This window comes from Cucurbita maxima, unplaced genomic scaffold (assembly GCF_002738345.1).
Source record: "Cucurbita maxima cultivar Rimu unplaced genomic scaffold, Cmax_1.0 Cma_Scf00004, whole genome shotgun sequence".
In the NCBI taxonomy this organism is placed as follows: Eukaryota; Viridiplantae; Streptophyta; class Magnoliopsida; order Cucurbitales; family Cucurbitaceae; genus Cucurbita; species Cucurbita maxima.
Window position 1 is genome coordinate 5123838 of NW_019272020.1, and position 23035 is coordinate 5146872.

Sequence of the window (23035 nt, forward strand, 5' to 3'; positions counted from 1 at the left end):
GACTTCTATGAATTTCTCTTCTTAGACAAACTAAAGTATCAATCAGTCTGAGCTATATGCAACATTTAGGGCTTCTTCATAGCTGAAAATATTTTCATACAAATGTCTGGGATGTAAAAAAATGATTTCATAGGATCACAGTCTTGCCAAGGTTGTTGTTTATGGCCACTTGTCCATTCCAAACCTTTTATCTTGTTTCCCTGTGTCTTTCTGCTTGCTAGGTATAATATTTATCTTGTTTTCCAAGAACAGAGTAAAGGCTGCGAGATAAGTCATTTGTCCTACCGATAATTCAAGTTTGAGTTGGCTAACTTACTATAAGACGAGAGTGAGTGTTGCACAATCACTTAGTGAGTAGCGAAGAAGTGCATTGTGACAACTTTTCTAGTCTACCCCAACATTCCCCACTTGTCCGACTATTGCTAAGAAATTTTTGGATATCAAAGAGACCTCTCCCAAAGATAATTTTAATGGGGTCGATTTCTACTTTTTGCAATCAGTTTTCTTCCCACACTTGCTGCTCTAGCTAATTGCCCCCTTTCCAAGTGTGATTTTTAGTTTATGTACAGCCGTGCCTAAGGGCATATCGGTTGAAGTAGATTTTTTTTTTCTTTTTTTTAATTAACAAACTCCTTAGCCGAGCATCCCAAAGCCATAACACAGGCAGCGTCAACTAATTTTCTTAGTCTGCATTTTTTATTTACAAAATTGAAGGTTATACTTATAGTCTAGCTGGGAAGAGGAATATCAAGCAACCTGGATTTACAGATTCATCAGTTCCATGATATAATTGAATTTGATTACTTTTAATTAAAAAAAAAGCCATATAATTGATGGGTATTTATTATACAGAAGAGTGAATCATCAGTAAGGGGAAGATACTCTTCCAAATGTGCTGTGCAGGACTGTCTTGGAAGCACCAAAAGACTTCTAGTGCTACCTTATGACTCTGGTTGCAAAACTTTGATTACGTGGACGAAGCTACTAATCATTCTCCGTCAGAGAAATTGCGAAGTCAGGTTTTGGCAGAGCAAGAATTGGTAGGTTCTTTCTAATTGGTGATAATTAAAAAGAAAAAGAAAAAAGAAAAAAAAAAAAGAGGGCTCTGAGAGAGTAAAAGGGGCCTGAGCAGATCAAGATTCTCATTTGTCTGAACTTAATTCTTTTAGTTCGAAAATTACTTTAATGAACCAATATTTCTGTTATGAATTGCTAGTTGTGCAGGATATCTCTCTGAAAAGGTTGATGAAATGTTGAGGAAGAATCTTGGTAGGAATTAATAGTTTTCTATGACGTAGCGCCTAATTATGGTAAATAAGTGACGCATTGTGCCTCGTTGGTTCCATACGTTCTTCAGGTAGTCGATCAACTCTATCTCGAACAGTAAAAAATTTAAAGGTAATTCTTTGGAAATTCAAGCTTTTGGCAGTTAAATTTTGATCCACTTATTTTATCGCACTTGCCTTGAGTTCTTGTTTTAGGCCGGAGCCCTTCGGGATTTTGCCAAAGATGCCACTTCCTATTGCCAGGCATGACACCGACGGTGAGAACTCTAAATAATAGTATATTATTTTTCAAGAGGGGCTAATTTGCAAATGTTTTACTGGGCTCGTTATTAGCTTGAGGAACCATAAAGAAAAGGAAAAAGAACTGCGTGCCTCCTTTTCTTTTTCTTTTCATTTTTTTAGTTGTAGGATTCCTTATTTTCTTCTCTTGTTTTTAGGCATAGTTCTTGTTCTCCAAACTTTATAACATTTAATTGTGAAGAGGTAACTAACAAAAATAAGGAAAAAGAAAAAGGCAAAGACCAACTTTTCTTTTTCTCCCCTGAATCAGAAAAAAAAAAAAAGAAAAAAAAATTCTTTTTCTCCCCCTTAACTTTTAACACGTTTCTTAGTTGTGATTTTCATGTATTTCTGATTTAAAAATTGTTAAGAATAACCTTTTTTGTGAATCTCAAGGCATGCTAGTGAATAATTAGCTCTCCAAGAACTTACAGATACCGAAGGCCTGTTGGAATATATACAAATCCCTAAGAAGGTATGCCTACAAACTTATCTCTAGTATGCTCATTCCTTTGCTTTTCTCTCTCCATAGTAACATGCCAAAAACTATATTCTTTCTTGGGATTCCTTCACTCAACTCGTAAAATCATGTAGTTTTTTTTTATAAGCCTATCATAGTAGTTGCCTTGAGGAACTGCCACTTTACTTCAATAAGAGGTCTATCCATTTCATGTAATGCTGGAATTTAGGGTCATCTCATCATGACCATTTCAGGCACTATGAACAGACCAATAGGGACCATGAAAGCATATCCTGAAAAGAAAACTTCTAGTGGTTATCGTCCCTCCCCTCTACATGCACACAAACTCCGATCAGTTATAATGTTAGATCAATTGAAGGCCCAGTCATCAATGATTACTAGTTTAATTGTAGTCGTGGTTGTTATTATTATTATTATTATTTACCGAATCTTCATGGGCCAAAAGATGGAAAAGCTCTCACATTATGCCAGGCATTGAAAGAAATGAATGTGTCTGAGAATGAGATACCCAATCCCTCTTTTTTGGGTATAGGATTAAAATCTGTTAAGTGTACTCTTAATTTATTCCTTCCCATTTTAAATTTAAAGGGGGAAAAAACATTCACACAACCTAAAGCCTTCAAAGATTTCCTTTTTACAACTTCATTAACAAATATTTTGTAGACATTAAACCTCATCCTTTATAAAATTTGAATTGAAAATTTACACATGTATATGGGGTCCAAGGTGGAGGCTCTCTGTTAAAGTGGCCTATCATTTATACATTGTTTTTAATCAGAAAGAAAAATGGGAAATGAAAAAGCCTCTGATTTATATGAGCTGTATGAATGTGGGGCAAAGGAATGGGGTAAAGGGGCTTCATTTGATTGTCCTTTTGTGTTCATTTTTCACTTGTAATGATCGGTTTTTCTTTTCCCTTCTTTTGTTTCACAGCTAGGCTTGTTTTTGCAATGCCATTTTCTCTTTACTTAATAAACACCAAAAATAACCAAGGGAAAGGAAGTTATTCATTTGGAACTCTCCCTTGGGACTCACCTTTTGAGTGAATATGGGTAGCCTTGCCTAATTATGGGCAATAATAATCTAGGCATTAAATTAAACAACATTATCGGATATTACAACTTTAAAAAGAAATTGAATCTTTGGATGCGCATGTTTATGCTGCTTTCATTAATTTTCATGACGCAGATTGTCGCTGTAATATGTGCTCCACCAATTTATCCTCATTATGAATCAGAAAGGTAACTTCCATAAGCCCAAGATTATGTCACCTAGTATTCTCATCCTACTATTTTCAGTCTTTTCTAGATTCACATTGAGGCCATGGGTGTTCCTTATGTGAAATCTCTTGTGCTCTAATTATTGATAGATTCAGCTGTGTGCAAGAGGCATATTTCCATTTCCAGTTTTAGATTTCTCCATTTAAGCACAAGTTTGATTTCTTTTAGTTGAGATGATTCCCAGATTTTTGCATTTTTTTTTCCAACACAACCGGACCTTTTACAGCCATCCTTTTATGTAGTTCACGTTTATTATCTTTAACAAATAAGTAGATTCCTTTCAGATCTATATACTTATTGTTGCTTAACTTTTCAGTATCAATTGGATTGTATCAGAATATATATTTCCTTAGTTGATGGCTCTAAAAGGGGTTTGCATTCATTATCTCTTACAGTTAATCCCCATAGATCATGAAAATAATGTTGATTATAAAATGAAAACCCCATATGATCGTTGTAGGTGAAATTATATGTGGTTTTGAGATTGCAGTCTGAATATATTTATGGGTGTGGGGTTATTATGTCAAGACTGGGAAACTGTTCCAATCTCTGACTTTTCCATAGAGAAAATGACAAAGAACTAAAGAAACGAAGAAAGCTCATTCTCACTGCATAAAGCAGCACGGGAGAGACAAAACCTGCACACACTCTGAACATTAGAATCTGCAGTTCCCTTCACAGAAGAACGCAAACCAAAGCTAAATCACTCTCCCCCTTTTGCCAAATCCAACTCTGTTATCTTCTTAATCTCAGTTTGCAGGCTTTGAATATATTACATGAAAGAAAAGAAAAAAAAAAATTGAACTCCTTTTCATGTCAAACAAAATTTTTACAAATGTGGCTGCTAGATTACCATGGCTTGGTTTCTCTCTCTCTCTCTCTGCGGCTGATTTTTTTCTTTTCCAGCCTTGGTGTGAATCCATAGGTATGTATGAATTTATTATTATTTTGGTGTTTTCTGGGCAGAGATTGACTGATATCTTGTAGTAGACAGTTTAATATTGTTTTAAGGAGCATAATAATTCCTATAGATTGTTCTGTGAGAAAAATCTTTGCAGGATTCCTTTCCTGTCCATTAGCCTTGGAGGAGAAAACAAAATGAAATGATTTAAGCTGCTTTAATACTCTTTTCGATCCATGTAAGACAACTTTGAACTCTTCTTTTATCATTGCTATTGTTATTATCTATTAATACATAGAGAGAAGAAATTGATATTCTTTTTTTCTTATTCAATCTTGTACAGAATCGAAAGATCGAACAATCAACTTCTTGGATGATAGTTGATTCTTTATCTGGTAAGTTACCGTCTGAATTCGACTTTCCTAATTTATAATTATAGATTTGTTTTACATCAGGTTAGGATTTATTTTACGGACTTTTGAATTTCACCTAATGCTTTAGGGTTATATTTCTATTCCATTACTTATGATGTTTAAAACGAAGTCGGGACTTGGTCTAAATAAATGGATGCTCATTAAGTAGCACAGGGTAAGATAGTGAATAGATAAATCAGATTTGGAGACTTAGACTAAATAAATGGATGCTCATTAAGTAGCACAGGATAAGATAGTGAATAGATAAATCAGATTTGGACACTCCACTCGACCCGCTCTTGCTAATTCCAAAGTCGAGATGTATATAATGTTTAAAACTAAATCAATACATATAAAGCTTCTACCTACTCCTCAAATTGCTCTCATCCCCATCAATACATTTGCCAAAAAAGAAAACCCAAATCATTGGGATTGTTAAATTTCAAAAGACCAAGATTGGGAAGGAGAGAAAGAGAGAGAGAGAATCTAATTGTATCTTGGTGGAGCATAGATGGGAATGCAGTTCATTATTATAAGATGTGGACCCCTCTCCATCCCACAAGTGAAGAATTTTGGTTTGGTCCCAAATTCTGAGTCTCTCTCTAGATTTCCATGCAAACATATCCTTATGGGAACATCACAATAATTCTCATACCAGCAACCCTAAGATATATATATATATATATTAAAAAGCAAAAACCCTAAAAGACAGATCACTTACACACAAAAAGAAAGAGAGAGAGAGAGAGAGAGACAAACTCTTAATCCTTTCTTTATTTCTTTTTCTTTTTTCTTTTTTTCTTTTTAAAGAAAAAATATAATATATTTATTATTGTCATTATTGTTTTTTATGAACAAAAACTCTTCCTTTATTAATAAAGGAAAAGTTAAAGATAGAGGACACTAACACACTTTACGCCTCATATATTCCAGCCACTCCCCTCCCCCCCCCCCCCCCCCCCCCAAAAAAAATTTTAAAATAATAATAATAAATAAATAAATAATTGCTATTTCCACCCCCCAATCAATGAAGTTGGCGTTAATTACCATCATACCCCTCCCCCTTTCAGCTTCCACAAAAGTTAGGTTTTTCTCTCTCTCTCTCTCTCTTTTATTTGTTTCATGTGATTGCCTGAGGACGATGCCGCTACTCCCCAACCGCCACTGCTTCCTCGTGACTTTGCGGTGCCCAAAAGCTACCCCTCCCCCACCCCTCTCTATTTATTTCTTTTTTCTTTTTATCTTCTTCTTAATGTGATGAAAAGATTTAATCCATTTAGATTATTCCATTCAAAATATAAAAATTAGGACGGACTCAATCTTTTTGATTCAAATTAGGTTGAATTTTTTAAAAATAAAAAATTTTAAATTAATATGAACATTAAGACCATTTTAATTTTTGTAATCGTGGTTAGTGATGTATTTGAGTTTTATGAGATTTTAGCTTTCAACATGTATCGTCGATAGGTGGAATTTTTTAAATAATTATAAATAAAAAAATAACCCGACAATCTAGTCCAACAAAAAATTAAAGGATGAGTTGTATTATGATCTTTATTTGAGTTGTTTTGGTCATCAATCCAACGAATTCAAAACTTTAAAATCTAATGTGTACATGGTTACCCGTTTTTTCTATTCGTTTTTTTTCAAATGATAGATAAGGATTTAAATAAAATATTAAATTTATCATAATTAAGGGAGTAATTTGATATAGGAAATAACAATTTTAAAATTCATGTATTTTATTCTAAACTCTCTGATTTTAATATTTAAAATAAAAAAATAATTTGTCTTATAAAATTTAGATTAAGAACTAAAATTTATTCATTAAAAAACAATAAATTGTAACTATCACGAGAATTATTTCATTAAAACTAATTATTTAGATTGTCACATATTAATAAGGGTGACACGAATATTCCAATAATGAATATGCCACGTATGTATCCACCACACGTGCGAACATTCTTTCCTATTTTATCTCATTTTTTCTATAAAAAAAATTTAAAAGTAAAAATCAGGTGCGGTCAGGTTCATGGAAGTGAGTAGATATGAATAATGTGGGCCCAAAATCTGAGGTCTCGTGTTCAGAAAATTGATATTGCCACCGCACCTTGTAGAACCATACGTAACTCCTACGTATGCACGTGTGCTTTCATTTGGTAATTATTATTTTTATTTACAAATTTATTGTTTATAAAATATTTCACATTATTGTTGTTTTTATTATGAATATATTAATATATATATATATATATATATATATTTTGTAATAAGTTAGGTTATGACTCATAAATATTTGATATTTTCAATATTTTAAAAAGAAATCAACAAATTTATTTAATGTAAATTGAGTTTTGTGTTCAGTAAAACATTAAATTCTCGAGTTATCAATAAAATATTTAAATAGATTGAATTGATCGAGTAGACACAAAATTAAAAATTTAGAAATTTATTAAATACGAAATTAAAATTTTTAAAATGACAACAATTATTTATTATTATTATTATTATTTAAGAATATAATAAGTGAGAAAATATAGGAAATAAAGGAAAGTGAAAAGAAAGGGGTATGTACTTTGGAAATGGGCAAGCAAAATTCAAGATTAAATTTTTACTTATTAATGCAAAACAAAACAATAAACACAGGCAAAATGGAAATTGGGATTTGGGAAGCAAAAAGAAAAAAAAGAAAATAAAATAGCTAAAAAGACTGAAAAGCCATAAAAACAAAAAGGAAAACCCCTAAAACAGGAAAAGAAATAAAGGGGTGAAATGGGAAAGCTATGTGAGAACATATAAATAAAAATAAATAAATTTAGTATTTATGAGATGCATTTTTATAAGTTTGATATTAGACCATTTATATGACCAAAAAAAAAAATAAAGAAAAATAGATAAATAATTTAAAAAGTGTGAGTAGAAACTCAAATATCTATTATATACAATGGAGTTCATTGTAGTACTAAGAAGTCGCTCGATTTCAAATAGTGAATTGTAACAGTTTAAGCTATTTGTTAGCAGATATTGTCGTATTTGAACTCTGTTGTTACATAGTAGTTTGTTTTAAACATAGGACCTTTATATTGTTGAATTGGACACGTCTTGTACTAGATAAGGATGTGAAAACGTGTCTCGTGTGTCATTAGGATAAAGTCGAGCATAACAGACTCCGAAAGTTATTGGAATCGTATTTTGTACTATAAAGACCATGAAAAAATGTCGAGAAAATGAGTATGGGATATTAATTGTGGTATTGATTTTTGAGGGAGAGTTTATATTTTATGTGAAATAAAAAAAAAAGGTATTTGATTGTTATTATTATTATTATTATTATATGAAATGATTTTCATTAAATAAAGTTAGAGCCAAACAGAGCCTAGAAAATGTAGGGATGGGGGGCAAGGGGGGGAATACAGAAGAAGGGTGCATTATGGTAATTTCACAGCGGCGCGTGTCCCTAGAATACTAATTTTCACTTCTTTTAACAAGGCTAAAAGAAGATGCGACACGCAGCATGTGGGGCCCACCCTTTTTTCTTCCCCCCACAGAGAATTTCTCTCTCTAGAATTTGCAGTCGTTTTAACCTTATTTTTCTTTTCTGTCCGTTAGACCAAACCTCTCTCTCTCTCTCTCTCTCTCTCTCTCTCTTCATTTTGGAACATGACCAGCGCCTGTTGCCGGAGATGAATCCAGTCACGGAGGCGCTGCCGCCTTTGCTCCTGCAACCCCACCGCCCTTCTACCTCCTGCGACCGTCATCCAGAAGAGCGTTTCACCGGTTTCTGCCCTACATGTCTCTGCGAGCGTCTCGCTGTTCTCGAACCTTCTTCTTCAACTTCTTCCTCTTCTCGAAAGCCGCCGAGTAACTCCTCCGCTGCTGCTGCTGCTCTTAAGGCCATTTTCAGACCCTCCGCTGGTGGTGGAGGTCCTTCTGCCGCCTCTGGCTGGAATAAAACGTCTTCTTTTTTACCTGAGCTTCGTCGGACTAAATCATTTTCGGCGTCCAAGAATGAAGGATTTTCCGGTGTGTTTGAGCCTCAGAGGAAATCATGTGACGTGAGAGTCCGGAATACTCTGTGGACTCTTTTCTCACAGGATGATGAACGGAAGCCATTGAAGAATGAAGCTCCTCGGGTTAACAATGGCGGCGGTGTTCACATTGAAGATGAACCTAGAAATTTGGCCTCCTCGTCTGTTGTTCGTGGTCCGGTTTTGGAACCGGAGGAAGAAGAAGAAGACGAAACTGAACCTGAAATAGAGATTTCTGGAGAATCCGATGCCGGTAATGTAGTCGACGACAGAGTCCAAGAAATCCAGGAAGAAGAGGATGAAGAAGAAGAAGAGGAGGAAGAGGAGAATGAAGAACCAAGCCGGCCGGAAATTGAACCAGTACAAGACGATTTCAAGAGAGTAAAGGATCACATAGATCTCGATTCCCAACCCAAGAAACCCTCCGGTCGGGACTTCAAGGAGATCGCCGGGAGTTTCTGGTCAGCCGCTTCTGTTTTCAGCAAGAAATGGCAGAAATGGAGAGACAAGCAGAAGCTCAAGAAGAGCAGAAATGGCGGTGGCTCCGCCACATTGCCGGTGGAGAAGCCGATCGGACGTCAATTCAGAGAAACACAGTCGGAGATAGCCGATTACGGCTATGGCCGTCGGTCCTGCGATACCGATCCCAGATTCTCCCTCGACGCCGGCCGAATGTCCTTCGACGATCCTCGTTACTCCTTCGATGAACCACGAGCTTCTTGGGATGGCTATTTAGTTAGCCGTACTTTCACCAGAATGCCGACGATGCTCTCTGTTGTTGAAGATGCTCCGATTCATGTTTCTCGAACGGATACTCAAATTCCGGTCGAAGAACCTGCAATTTCCGGCAATGACGATGAAACCGTCCCAGGTGGTTCGGAACAAACCAGAGATTACTACTCCGACTCCTCTCGCCGGAGAAGAAGCCTCGACAGATCAAGCTCACTAAGGAAGACGGCAGCGGCAGTCGTTGCGGATATGGACGAGATTAAATCATCCTCAAACGCGAAAGTCTCTCCGGCAACAGCCGATTTCTTTTCCGGACCGAAATTGGTAGTTCCAGACAAAGTCCTAAGAGATTCCAACACGAATTCCTTACGAGACGACTGTTCGGAGACCTTCGAAATTCCTTTCAGAAACGTAGACCGGAAGGAGGCGAAAAAGTCCCGCCGTTGGGGGAAGGGCTGGAACATTTTGGCGTTCATACACCGGCGAGCCAGCAACAAATACGAAGACGAAGACAGATATAGCACTAGAACTAACGGCGTAACGAGATCCTTATCGGAATCATGGCCTGAATTTCGAGGCGAACGTAACGGCGAGGTTAGAGGAATCGGCGGAGGAATGGGTTTTAACCCCAAAATGATGAGAAGCAACAGCAGCGTGAGCTGGAGGAGCTTGCAGAACAACAATGGCGGGTCATTTGGAAGCATGAGAAAGAGCAATGTGGAAACAAGCAGCGGATTCTTTAGGAAGAAGAAAGAAGATTTCGTGTTGGAGAGAAATCATAGTGCTAGATTTTCAACCAACGACGTCGTCGACAATGGACTTCTACGGTTCTATGTAACGCCGATGAAGGGCGGCCGGCGAGGGGAAATCGTGAAGAACCGGCCGAATCCAGCTCAGTCCATCGCCAGAAGTGTGCTGAGATTGTACTGAAATTCATGAACATGAAGAACAAGAACAAGAAGAAGAAGCCGTTAGAGTTTCTGTTGAATTTCCGTGTAATTTTTGTTGGAATTTAATTTAAAATTAAAAAAAAAAAAAAAAAAAAAAAAAAAAAAAAAAAAAAAAAGCACAATGAAAACTGTCGCTGCTAATTATGATTTTACCATAAAACTCTCAATTTACTGAAATAACAAACATTTCAGTATTTCTTCTTCCTTTAAATATATATATTTCTAATTTTTTCCCTATTAAAATTATTATAATTTTTTAGACCCTTTCATCAAATTTAATTTTGGTCTTTATATCTCTTTAATATATATATTTTTAAAATATTTTCTCCCTGAAAAATATGACATTTTCTTTCAATTTATTTATTTTTAAATTTAATCAACGTCATTTAAAATGATAATTAGTACGTTTAATCACTAATTAGGAGGTCGGACTCGAATCCCGCGTCATTCAAACAGTAACTAAAGCTGAGTAATGATTTTGTCTCAAGGAAAAAAATAAAAAAGACTGAAAAAGCAAACTTTAGACAAATTTGTATATAAAGTCAAAAAGTTATATATATATATATATATACATATTTGACTATATATTAAAGCTTATATTGAATTTTTATCAGTTAATGCTTATAATTTATTTAAAAAGACAAAAAATGATGTCACATAATTAATATATCGTACAACTCATATATAATGTTAATTTTTATTATTTACGTCATTTTTTATATATCTAGGTGGCATGAAGCCAAGCCCAACTGAAGGCCCAATTTTGGAATTGGGCTTTCATAAAGGTAAATGGGCCTTCCGTTTACTTGTGGGCTAAGTATATAACTTTGGCCCACCATACCGGAACACATTTGCAGTGTTATGCAGAAGCTCATGCCTGGTGTGCCGAAGAGGAAGAGGAGAAGGAAGATGCCCAAACACGGAAGCATCCACTGTACGTCGAGTCATCATTACTCCGCCGGAGACACGACTCCGATTGCAAATTCCGGTCTGGAAGCATCGGCGTTATTGTCGAAGTATAATTCTTAGCGTCTTTGCCATGGTTGAGCTCCCCAAAGCGCTATCCCCTACACTGGTTTCAAAACTCCTCAAAGCAGAGAAAAACCCCAATGCGGCACTCGCTCTATTCGATTCGGTGTGTCAACATCCTGAGTTACGTTCACTCACCATTCGTATTCCACTACATTCTCCGGCGACTTATCGATCCGAGGCTCGTTGTTCATGTTGGTCGGATCGTGGAGTTAATACGAGCTCAAAGATGCACCTGCTCCGAAGATGTCGCACTGACGGCTATCAAGGCCTATGCGAAGTGTTCAATGCCCGATGAAGCGCTGTATTTGTTTCAACGCATGGTTGACATTTTTGGGTGTAAACCGGGAATCAAGTCATATAACTCTATGTTTAATGCGTTCATTGAGTCTAATCAGTGGAGCCGAGCTGAACTGTTTTTCACATACTTTCAGACGGTGGGCATTTCGCCCAATTTGCAAACTTATAACATTTTGATCAAGATATCGTGTAAGAAGAAGCAGTTTGAAAAGGCGAAGAGATTGTTGAATTGGATGTCGGAGAAGGGTTTGAACCCTAATGTTTTAAGCTATGGTACTTTAGTCAATGCACTTGCGATGGATGGTAAGTTATCGGATGCCGTGGAGGTGTTTGATGAAATGTCTGAGAGAGAGATGAACCCTGATGTTATGTGTTATAATATTCTGATTGATGGGTTTTTTCAGAAAAGGAGATTTTGAGAAGACTACTGTGATTTGGGAGAGATTACTGAGGGAATCTTCAGTTTATCCGAGTGTGGCAACATATAACATTATGATAAATGGTTTATGTAAGCTGGGTAAGTTCGATGAGAGTATGGAAATATGGAATAGAATGAAGAAGAACCAAAGGTCAGTCGATTTATTTACTTTTAGTTCTATGATTCACGGTTTGAGCAAAGCAGGAAACTCCGATGCTGCTGAGAAAATTTATCAGGAGATGATTGACAGTGGGTTATCGCCTGATGTGCCAACATATAATTCAATGCTCAGGGGTCTATTTCGAGCTGCCAAACTAAGTAAATGCTTTGAGTTGTGGGAGGAGATGGGTAAGAATAACTGTTGCAATATCGTTAGTTATAACATATTGATTCAAGGGTTGTTTGACAACAAGAAAGTGGAAGAAGCGATTTGTAATTGGCAGCTCTTACATAAGAGGGGGCTTAAGGGCAGATTCAACAACATATGGATTGTTGATTCATGGGCTGTGTAAGAATGGATACTTGAATGAGGCTTTAAGGATATTAAAAGAAGCTGAAAATGAGGATGCCGATTTGGTTACTTTTGCTTACTCCTCAATGATTCATGGATTATGCAAAAAAGGGAGGTTGGAGCAAGCGGGAGAGCTGATTCTTTATAAGGGTGTGAAAACCTCTCTCCTAGCAGATGAATTTTAAAAATCTTGAGAGAAAGCCTAGAGAGAACAATATCTGCTAATGGTTGGGTTTGGGCGGTTACATATGCTCTGAACTAGTAAACTGCAGTTTCTTGGCTTATCGAGTTTTGATCAGATATTATCAACTTATAGGCAGCTGCTCTATATGCATTGTCACTTGCATTCATCAATCCTTGTAGATCTTATTTGTTATTTGTGTTCTTACTCTTGAAGCGACTCCAAGGCTCTTCGGCATAGAGGTAAGACCATCATTTTAACGATTACCGAGCTTCCTTAATTTTTATTTTGAAGTTTCGATGGCTGACCAGTGATGTTCAAGGTTTTCAAATTTTCATTGTTGTAGTAATACATTTCTTAGGCCTGTATTAATATCATGTTTCCAAAAGAGTTACAATTTTGATTCAAATTTGAAAGTTTTTCAATTGGGCACGAACATCTTACTTAAAAAAAAATAATGTAGATGGATAGATAGCAGGAAAATATATGTTCTGCTCGCTATTTTATCAAGCTGCTCTGAAACTTGCATAGATCATGTTGTAATTATGTCGAAGATATTGATAAAATATCGTTTCAAATGAAAATTCTAAGCATCAAATGTTGTAATTCATTACAGAGGTCGTGGTGATTGAAGTCATAATCACCAAGACCAAATGTTATCGATGCAAAAGTAAAGTAGCTTGATGTATCAGACCCGAGCAGAGAGCATTTACTTGGGGTTATGTCTCATGCTATAGTTCTTATTTTCCATCTTTTGTTCATGCTTTCAGCAATAACAAGACTTCTTCACTCTTTCCTCCGGTTGTCTTTGATTTCTGTTCTTTCTATATCAGATGACATCCTTTGCTCATAAGAAAATCGAGAAACCAAAGCAGCAAGCATTGCCCCAAGAACTGCAACTTTCCGCCAATCAGTTGAAGAAACGAATGATTCGACAATCGCCACGACTAGCAGGCCAATCAATGCGAGATAGATATATCGCCTCGTCTTCGAACCAGCAGCATTTTCTTTAGTAAGCTCTTCAATCTTCTCCATTTCCACTTTGTCTGCGGGCTTCTTCTGCCTCATGTTCTTAAAGAAAAGACCTTCATTTCGTCCTTCTTCAATTTGACCCTCAAACTTTGCCAACATATCATCATTCTTCTCTATTTCCTGCCTGTTCAATTCTGCAGACTCCTCAAAAACTTGCATCTGGCTCTCAATGTTCTCCATAATCTGTTCATTAAAACAAGAACTGGGTCATATTCCAAACTACAAAATTCAGTGACAAATGAGAAAGGAACCAAATATAGACCAACACCGACCCGTGCACTGGCTTCATCGAGCCCTCTGAGGGCATCTTCTCCAATCTTCTCAAACTCCGCATCAGCATCTTCAGCAAACTGTGTGAGATCAGCTGATTTTTCGTCTAAGAAGTCGGTAAGTCGGAGTTTTTGAGTTTGAAGTTGTGCTATTCTGGCCAGTATCTCCTGCTTTTGTGAATCTCCTTCAGGTGGCGTGGGAGAACTTGAATCAGAGGTGTTGGGCTGGCAGCGCCACAAGAAGGAGCTCTTTGAATTGGGAAATCTTGCTGTGTAGAAGAAGGTATTTCTATGGACTGTGAAACAGGTTTGAACTGGTTTGAACACTATCATATTTGTGTATCTTAGAGAGAGAGAGAGAGAGAGAGAGGAGAGAGATTGGATTTCTTTTGACCTCTCATTTTATTATTCTTATCACTTAATATATATATATATATATATAATATGAGATATGGGCCCATTCCTACAAAGCCCCCTTACATTTGGGCTTGAGCCCATTGGAAAACAATGCATCAAGCCTTTAGTGGGCCAACAATAGGCCCAAGTAGATCAACATGTACATATAAGGGTCAATAATATGGTATATGGGCCCATTCCTGCAAAGCCCCTTACATTTGGGCTTGAGCCCAATGGAAAACAATACATCGAGCATTTAGTGGGCCAACATTAGGCCCAAGTAGATCAATCATGTTACATACAGGGCCTTGGCTCTCAAACTTAGTGGACCTGAACTTGACTATTGGGCCGAACCCAATTTGTCGGAATCAGAAAAACAAGGTTCGTTCTCCGTACGACAAGAAGTCCCACAAAAGTACGAACATAAAAAAAGTTACTAGGTTGACTCTTAAGTAACGGTGAAGTAAAAGTAAAGATTTTTAAAAGGAACAAACAAACCCATAACTAACTCTCCATTGTTTTTTACCATATTTTATTATAATATATTTTAGTCCAATAAGTATCGATCGAGTTGAAAAAATGGTCAGGTAAAAAGTCCAATCAAGCATAATATAACGATGTTTCGCTCACCGATTGGTCATTAATGTCCCCGTTTCATCATTTTTGCATCAATATATTTTCTCCATTTCTCAAATCTACGGTTAAGTTTCGGGTTTGAATCTTCTTTGAAGTTTTATTTCAAAAATATGTATATACATAAATTCTTTTTATACCCTTACTTTGCCAAGTAATTTGAGTTGACATACCACTTAAATTCATAAATTTGAGCTTTAAATGTTTAGTATTTGATTTGTTGAGTGTTTTTTTGGCAACACCATTCTGGTCACAATTTGGTGTGATATGTGACTGGATTTTGGGTGTTTTATTTGTTAATTTTTCCTTCATTGTTGAATTAATCTCAAATATGACTCTCTATTGCTAAGATTTGAAGGACCGTCATGAAGTTTGTGTTCTCTAATTTCAATTGAAAATTTGGCTTGGCTTGGCTTGAAATAGAGTTGATAGACCAATGTTCAATCAAATTATGGGTTTGAAGCCGAATGTCGGGGCTCTGTAGTAGCTCAAACGCCAGCGGATTACGCCACAGCTCTATGTATACTAGAGTTGATAGACCAAAGAGTGCACAAATACTAGAGCAAAAAGATGGAACCATAACAACAAGATTATTCAAATACTAAAATGATAATCTAAAGAAATAGCCTTGAATGGGTCGGTTCTTCATCAACAAGAAAGCATGATAGAGACCTACTGCTCACCAATTCAAACTCCAAACTCCATAACTCATAATTCAAATAACTTCGTTTTTAAACTTAATAAAGAGAGAAGAAGGTTCATACCCACCATGGTTTAATCTTAAGCTTCAAGATGAAATCCATTAGTTGGGTTACTAATTTGAAGCTGACCTGAAAACCATTTCCCAACAATAAAGTAATATCTATATCTTTATATATACATGCATATATATATATATAAAGCTCTGAAAATGACAACCAAACACTTTTAATCACAAAGTAATTCTCCTTTGTTTTAAAATATCTAACCATATCATTCATCATCTTCCCACAGACATGCAACGAACGAAGACAGACTTCAGTAATTATCTACATCCACAAATCTGAATTACATGTGATTTGAATAAATATCTTCCATGTATTATAAATACCATTCTCAAGAAAACTGTAACGGTACAAGTCCACCGCTAGCAGATATTGTCCATTTTGTCCGGTTACGTATCGCCGTTAGTCTCACGATTTTAAAACGCATCTGCTAGGGAAAGGTTTCTACACCCTTATAAAAAATGCTCCGTTCCCCTCTCTAACAAATGTGGGATCTCATAAGAACGCTCCAATCTTGTACACTATGAGAACAAGAGTCATGTGAATGATGGAGAAAACCTGGACAAATTGTTTCACAGAATACAAGCAACCAGCACCTAATACATTAGTGTTCATGAATGAGTTAGTTTCTTCTGGGAATTTCTTGGCTTCCAGAACTACACAGATTGGTCCATTTGAAAAACAACTTTATGTGAGATGTAAGGGATCACTGAGATGCACACAGCAGAGAATTTCTCAAGAAATATTGTGACTTAACAGAACATATGGCTCTATCATTCACCTACCATACAAAAACGACATTTCAGCAAAGCTTTATATAAGGAGGTTCTCAATTCTTCATTCCCCACATAGAAACGAGGCTGATAAACAACAATATAGGGAGAGAAAAGAGAGAGATATGGGTTTAATGATTCGATTTCTGGTTCTGGTGGCCTGCATTTTCCCGGCTTTGGTCGAATGCCGGGTTCGACATTACAAATTCAATGTAAGTCCTGGTTTTTTGATATCAACCACAAGCAAAAGGCAGGACCCTTTTGACACACAAATCCCAGCTTGTTTCTTTTATTGTCTTATTCCCTTATGATGATATGGAAAGGAAAGAGTAAAAGATTTTCTTTTTGTAACCTTTTCTTTCATTTTAAAGATTCAAAAGGTTTCATTTGTCTTTCAGTAATCTACTGAACTTTTAAAGATCTTCATGTCATCAACTTTATAATGTTTAGGCTAAATTATCTCACATCGGTTGGAGAGGAGAACTAAGCATTCTTTTTAAGAGTGTGGAAACCTCTCTCTAGCTGACGCATTTTAAAAACCTTGAGGAGAAGCCCGAAAGGGAAAGCCCAAAGAGGACAATATCTGCTAGCAGTGGAATTGGACTCTTACAAATGGTATCAGAGCCAAACACTAGGCGATATGCCAGTGAGAAGGCTGGACACAAGGCGGTGTGCCAGCAAAGACGCTGGACCCCGAAGGGGGTGGATTGTGAGATCCCACATCGGTTGGGGAGGAGAACGAAACATTCTTTATAAAGGTGTGGAAATCTCTTCCTAGCAGACACGTTTTAAAAACCTTGAGGGGAAGCCTGAAAGGGAAATCCCAAAGAAGACAATATTTGCTAACGGTGGACTTGGGCTGTTACAATTTCAATTAAGCCATCAATCTTTCTTGTGTACTAAATCTGAAATAAGGACAAATCCAACGTACTCGGGATTCAAATCTCTATTCTATATGTTAATGGCAGGTGGTTTTGAAAAATACAACCAAACTCTGTTCAAGTAAGCAAATCGTCACTGTTAATGGAAAGTTTCCAGGGCCTACTATCTATGTTAGGGAAGACGACACGGTGCTTATTAAGGTTGTTAACCATGTTCAATACAATCTTTCCATCCACTGGTAAGCCTTCCTCCAAAAGTTCTATTTCACCCATCTTATGTGATGAACGCAAAGAATGACTGACTTATAATAGTATATAGAGCAAAGTGAAGGATGATACTTGCTTACCTTCTTTTTCTGATCAGGCATGGAATTCGGCAGCTTCGAACCGGTTGGGCCGATGGACCTGCATACATTACACAATGTCCAATCCCATCAGGGCAAAGTTATTTATATAACTTCACCATTACTGGCCAAAGAGGCACCCTTTTCTGGCACGCACATATTCTATGGCTGAGGGCGACTGTCCATGGTGCTGTGGTCATCTTGCCCAAACGTGGCGTGCCTTATCCATTCCCTGCTCCTCACAAAGAAGTAGTTGTTGTATTAGGTGAGCAAATTTGAAAGTTAAACAAATCTATCTTTAGTATAACGACCCAAGCACACTGCTAGTAGATATTATCCTTTTTAGGCTTTTTCTTTCGAGCTTCCCCTCAAGGTTTTTAAAACGCGTCTGCTAGGGAGAGGTTTCCACACCTTTATAAAGAGTGTTTCGTTCTCCTCCCCAACCAATGTGGGATCTTACATTTAGCATCCTTGTTTACCTTTACTTGGGCCTGACTGATTTGGTTCTAAAACATGATCTTGCTTCTGCAGCTGAGTGGTGGAAATCCGACACCGAAGCCGTGATCAACGAAGCTCTCAAGTCGGGATTAGCTCCAAATGTGTCAGACGCTCACACAATCAATGGTCATTCAGGACCCATCTCAAGCTGTTCTTCACAAGGTACAATATCAATCAGAACATAGAACAACCATTATGCATCAGAAAATTGAAAAAATACTTAAAATGACATGAATATTTGTCCTCGGGGGGTTTCACATTGCCTGTTAAGAGTGGAAATACTTACTTACTACGCATAATCAATGCTGCACTCAATGAAGAACTGTTCTTCAAGATTGCTGGGCACAAGCTCACAGTTGTGGAGGTAGATGCTACCTATGTGAAACCATTCAAAACAGATACAATTCTAATTGCCCCAGGCCAAACAACCAATGTCCTAATAACTGCTGATCAAACCTCCGGCAAGTACTTGGTTGCAGCCTCCCCGTTCATGGACGCTCCGATCACGGTCGACAACAACACCGCCATGGCCACGCTGCATTATGCTGGCATGCTTGCTACCACCACAACGACCTTAACCGCCCCACCTCCTCAAAACGCAACTCCAGTAGCCAACAATTTCCTAAACTCTCTCAGAAGCATTAATTCAAACACCTACCCTGCACGAGTCCCATTGACCATTGATCACAACCTTTTCTTCACAGTTGGCCTTGGGATCAACCCTTGTCCCACCTGCAAAGCTGGCAACGGAAGCCGGGCAGTGGCTAGCATAAACAATGTTACATTCGTCATGCCAACCACAGCCCTATTACAAGCTCATTATTTCAACATCAATGGAGTTTTTACAACAGATTTCCCTGCTAACCCACCTCATGTATTCAACTACACTGGCAGTGGTCCATCAAATTTGCAGACCACAAGGGGAACGAAGCTTTATAAGCTGAAATACAACGATACAGTGGAGCTTGTTTTACAAGACACCGGAATCCTTACCGCAGAAACCCACCCTATTCATCTCCACGGGTTTAATTTCTTCGTCGTTGGAAGAGGAATCGGCAATTATGACCCTAAAAACGACCCCAAATCGTTTAATCTCGTCGACCCTGTTGAGAGAAACACCGTCGGAGTGCCTTCCGGTGGATGGACGGCCATCAGATTTAGAGCTGATAATCCAGGTAGAAAAACTTCACAAATTCCTATCTAATAGATCGATGTAGTGAATGTTATTGATGATGATTTTGTTGTAGGGGTTTGGTTCATGCATTGCCATTTGGAAGTGCACACAACATGGGGATTAAAGATGGCTTTCTTGGTGGAAAATGGGAAAGGACCAAACCAATCGATCATTCCGCCTCCGAAGGACCTTCCAAAATGCTAGCCAGCCCAAGATGGCTATTAAGGAAGAAGAGACTCAAAACAGAACAACCCATTTGAATAACATGAAGAACACAGAAGATCGATGGAAATACAGTGAAAGAGCCAGGATTAGAGCTTTCTGCTTTCTTGGGAAAACACATTTGCTCAAGTTTGTTCAAATAAATACTACTTGTAATTTAATTGTTTGAAGAACACAATTCTTTTTTGTCTTCTTTTTTTCTTTTCCTTTCCAACCGTTGTATTGAAAGAAAGAACAGATAATAAAGAACATTAGGGGTTGCTTTTTTATTTACTCTCCAATTAAACCCTAATAAACAACTTTTTGGTCTCGAGTTCTAAAAAATATTTTAAATTGTCAGTTCGTCTACTTTAAAATAGACTCTTTTGTCTCAAATGGGTTTGTTTGTGAAACCTTGTTCGTCAAATGAAGTTGATTTGGATGTGCAAACTCCAACCGATTGGTTCATATCTAGAATTAAAGGTTTACCCCTCAAGATTTGGAATGTTGCTCGTTTTCGATCGAGGATTGTTCCTCGTTCCAAAACTGGCAAGAGAATTGAGGGAGGTTTGATGGCAAGCAGGGAGTGAGTGACGACGAGGAGCATAGCATGGTGTGATGGCGATGAAGGTAGAGGTATCCTAGCGGAGCATGATGTGAAGATAGAGTTATCGCACCTAATTGTCCTCATTTATTATTATTTTAAAAAACAGTTATTTTAAAGATGGCATCATTTAATAAAAAATTGGTAAAAAAAATTCCTAATAAATTAATATATTTTTATAAAGATAATGTTAAAATTTTAAAATGTTAAAATTTTAATATTGTAACTAATTATTAAAATAATCTAAAAATGTTCCATTGACATAATTTTTATAAATTCAAAATTTAATATTCTTTAACTATTAAAAAAAATTATAACATAATCTGGAGTCTCTAATTCATTTTTTTAATATAGCAAAAAAAAAAATATATATATATATATATATATATTATTTTTAATATGTATTAAAAATATATTTATATTAAATTGCGCAAAAATGAGAGAATATAATATTCATAATTTTTTTTCTGTTGGAAGCGAATTTGTACTAATAAAATAAACTATCTCTAGAGAAAGATTGCCACTATATTTATGACACGTCATTTTTGGTAGAGATCATTTAAAACAGTTTTTTTTAACTATCATGTACAACTTTAAACCTCCAGACTAAATTTATATTTTGCCAATAATTTTTTTTTTTTTTAACTAAAAATGATAAATATTCTAACACGTGGATATGAGCTTATTGGACCGAGTGCTTCATGACTGGCCCATAAAATATAATAATGGGCCGGCCTATTATCACTTTAATGGGCCGTTAGGACCCACTACCATAGAGATAACCAATAGGAGTACGTTGGTAGCTAATTCGATTTAGGGCTTGCGTGGCAACTGCCGATTGGATAAACCAAAGTAAAATTTATTTTATTCCATATTTATGAATATTTTCAAGGTCAAATTCAAAAATAAGTTTAAACTATAAAAATAAATAAATAATTTCGTAGCAATGGAGAATAAAATAGGAGACAGAAACAGAAATAGATCAGAATTCTCGAGTAATTTAGATAATAAATAAATAAAATAAAATTTTAAAAAAATTAAAAACAATTTCATAATGGCCAATTTCAAACATCAAAATCACTCCACACCATTAATAGTAATAAAAAAATAATAATAATGCAAATGAATTGCTAGGTGTACAAGCACTCACCAAAAGCACTAAATTATGTGCAAAAACTAAAAGTAGAGGCAGCAAAAGCACTTCCCTGATGCACACACTTCCACATGTCCCCTCTCACTCCATACATTAACTACTTTTAGTAAATTAATTCTTTATTATTATAATAATATTAGTGGTTTATTATTTTTTTCAATCCTAGTCTACTGCTACCCGACATTATCTTATGTATCATTGCTAGCTTCACGATTTTGAAACGTGTCTATTAGGGAGAGGTTTCAACACCCATATGAGATCTAATTAATATACATAACTTTAAATTTTAATTTTAAATTTACGAAAAGGAAACATATATATACAAATTTTGTTTGTTTATAGTTTGATACCTGAAAAATGTTGGTTGAACGTGGGACTATAATTGTTGTTATTATTATTATTATTATTATATAAAAATTTTATTATATTGTTTTAGCTAGGAATGTTATTTAAATAATTATAATATAAGATCGTACTCCATTCACCACCTAACCCATTATATATTGTTTTATGATTAATGATAAACTTTTAAACTCACTTTTAAGGTTATTAATGCCTCTTAAGTACTATGAAAAATCTTAATTTCCTCAAACCACCAATCGCATATGCTTAGTGTGTCCCTTGGTGTTTGGAACTCACAACTCTCCAAATCCCTATGTCCTTTAACTTATTAATTAAACACATTTTTTTTTGTTTTTTTACTTATAATATATATTTCTTCTAAAATTACGAAATTTTGAAATAATTTTAATTTCGAAGTTCTATTGATAATTTTATGATCAAACGAAATAAATTTTAAGATTTAGGGACTAAATTTAATATTTACTGACAATACAAAATTTTAAGTTTAAGGTTCTGAATGTTGAGAGACTAAAGTTGTAATTTAACAAATAAAAAATTATATTTTTATTGACATTTTTTGTGTTTGTTGACTTCGACATAGTTGAAGTGGATTGTTATATGTTCGGTCACCTTTTCTTTATTTACAATATAATATTTTAAAAAAAAGGAATTTTTTTTCTCACTTTTGTTGGTTTTAAAGAATGACTTTTTTTTTTTCTTCTTTTGTTTTTTGAACAACTTTAATTGCATTTTTTTGTGAATTATAAGTTTCTAAATATAATTCCTAATTATGAATAATTTAATAATAATAATTCATTTCAAATTTTTTCTTCAAAATAAATTTGCAAAGATTCTTGGGCACAAAGTGTGAAAGAGGAAATTCTATGAGCCCTTTTTTGTAATAGTTGTTTCTTTACTCTATTGGGTAATAATAATGGGTCGGATTCCATTTTCCAATTTTAAATATCTAATAATAGTCCTCAAACTTTTAAAATTTACACTTAATCCCATCCCTTAAATTTTATATATTAAAATTGAACTTTTACCGTTGGGTTTTCCCTTAACCGTTTTTTTCCACACCCTTAAAAACAATGTTTCATTCTCTTCCTCAACTGATGTGGGACCACACAATCCATCCGCTTTAGGGACAGCGTCCTCGCGGCACTCAGTCCCCTTCTTTAA

The 23035-nt window shown here is 35.8% G+C and overlaps 3 protein-coding genes, 1 long non-coding RNA gene and 1 pseudogene across 5 annotated transcripts; 4 read left to right on the top strand and 1 right to left on the bottom strand.

The window, feature by feature from the left end:
• Positions 1–856: 856 nt before the first annotated feature.
• Positions 857–5313, top strand: LOC111478348. 2 transcript variants are annotated; one of them, XR_002717448.1, is made up of 8 exons: positions 857–1040; positions 1217–1269; positions 1358–1398; positions 1482–1543; positions 1962–2040; positions 3235–3287; positions 4385–4465; positions 4571–5313. It is a non-coding gene; the product is annotated as an uncharacterized LOC111478348 (long non-coding RNA). The 2 variants fall into 2 exon arrangements; XR_002717447.1 differs by having other exon boundaries at positions 3235–4465.
• A 2929-nt stretch (positions 5314–8242) lies between these two features.
• Positions 8243–10551, top strand: LOC111478182 (UPF0503 protein At3g09070, chloroplastic-like). The gene has a single exon (XM_023122331.1). It carries the CDS (start codon positions 8327–8329, stop codon positions 10328–10330), a length of 2004 nt encoding a protein of 667 aa, XP_022978099.1. The 5' UTR covers positions 8243–8326; the 3' UTR covers positions 10331–10551.
• Positions 10552–11209: 658 nt separating this feature from the next.
• Positions 11210–13752, top strand: LOC111478271 (annotated as a pseudogene).
• LOC111478305 lies at positions 13291–14502 on the bottom strand. The gene is made up of 2 exons (XM_023122502.1): positions 14094–14502; positions 13291–14004 (listed from the first exon to the last, which is right to left on the bottom strand). The coding sequence occupies exons 1-2, from the start codon at positions 14421–14423 to the stop codon at positions 13576–13578; spliced, it is 759 nt and encodes a 252-aa protein (XP_022978270.1). The 5' UTR covers positions 14424–14502; the 3' UTR covers positions 13291–13575.
• Positions 14503–16719: 2217 nt separating this feature from the next.
• On the top strand, positions 16720–19953 carry LOC111478208 (laccase-4-like). The gene is made up of 6 exons (XM_023122370.1): positions 16720–16868; positions 17625–17776; positions 17902–18146; positions 18413–18541; positions 18628–19554; positions 19627–19953. The coding sequence occupies exons 1-6, from the start codon at positions 16782–16784 to the stop codon at positions 19755–19757; spliced, it is 1671 nt and encodes a 556-aa protein (XP_022978138.1). The 5' UTR covers positions 16720–16781; the 3' UTR covers positions 19758–19953.
• Positions 19954–23035: the final 3082 nt, after the last annotated feature.

What these genes read in the sequence shown, in the direction of transcription:
- LOC111478182 (XM_023122331.1), top strand. Translation starts at nt 8,327, where the DNA reads ATGAATCCAGTCACGGAGGCGCTGCCGCCTTTGCTCCTGCAACCCCAC.
- LOC111478305 (XM_023122502.1), bottom strand. Translation starts at nt 14,423, where the DNA reads ATGATAGTGTTCAAACCAGTTCAAACCTGTTTCACAGTCCATAGAAAT. An exon ending in TCGATGAAGCCAGTGCACGG is followed by an intron (nt 14,005 to 14,093) that starts GTCGGTGTTGGT and finishes TTTAATGAACAG; the next exon opens with ATTATGGAGAACATTGAGAG.
- LOC111478208 (XM_023122370.1), top strand. Translation starts at nt 16,782, where the DNA reads ATGGGTTTAATGATTCGATTTCTGGTTCTGGTGGCCTGCATTTTCCCG. An exon ending in TTCGACATTACAAATTCAAT is followed by an intron (nt 16,869 to 17,624) that starts GTAAGTCCTGGT and finishes TGTTAATGGCAG; the next exon opens with GTGGTTTTGAAAAATACAAC. An exon ending in TACAATCTTTCCATCCACTG is followed by an intron (nt 17,777 to 17,901) that starts GTAAGCCTTCCT and finishes TTTTCTGATCAG; the next exon opens with GCATGGAATTCGGCAGCTTC.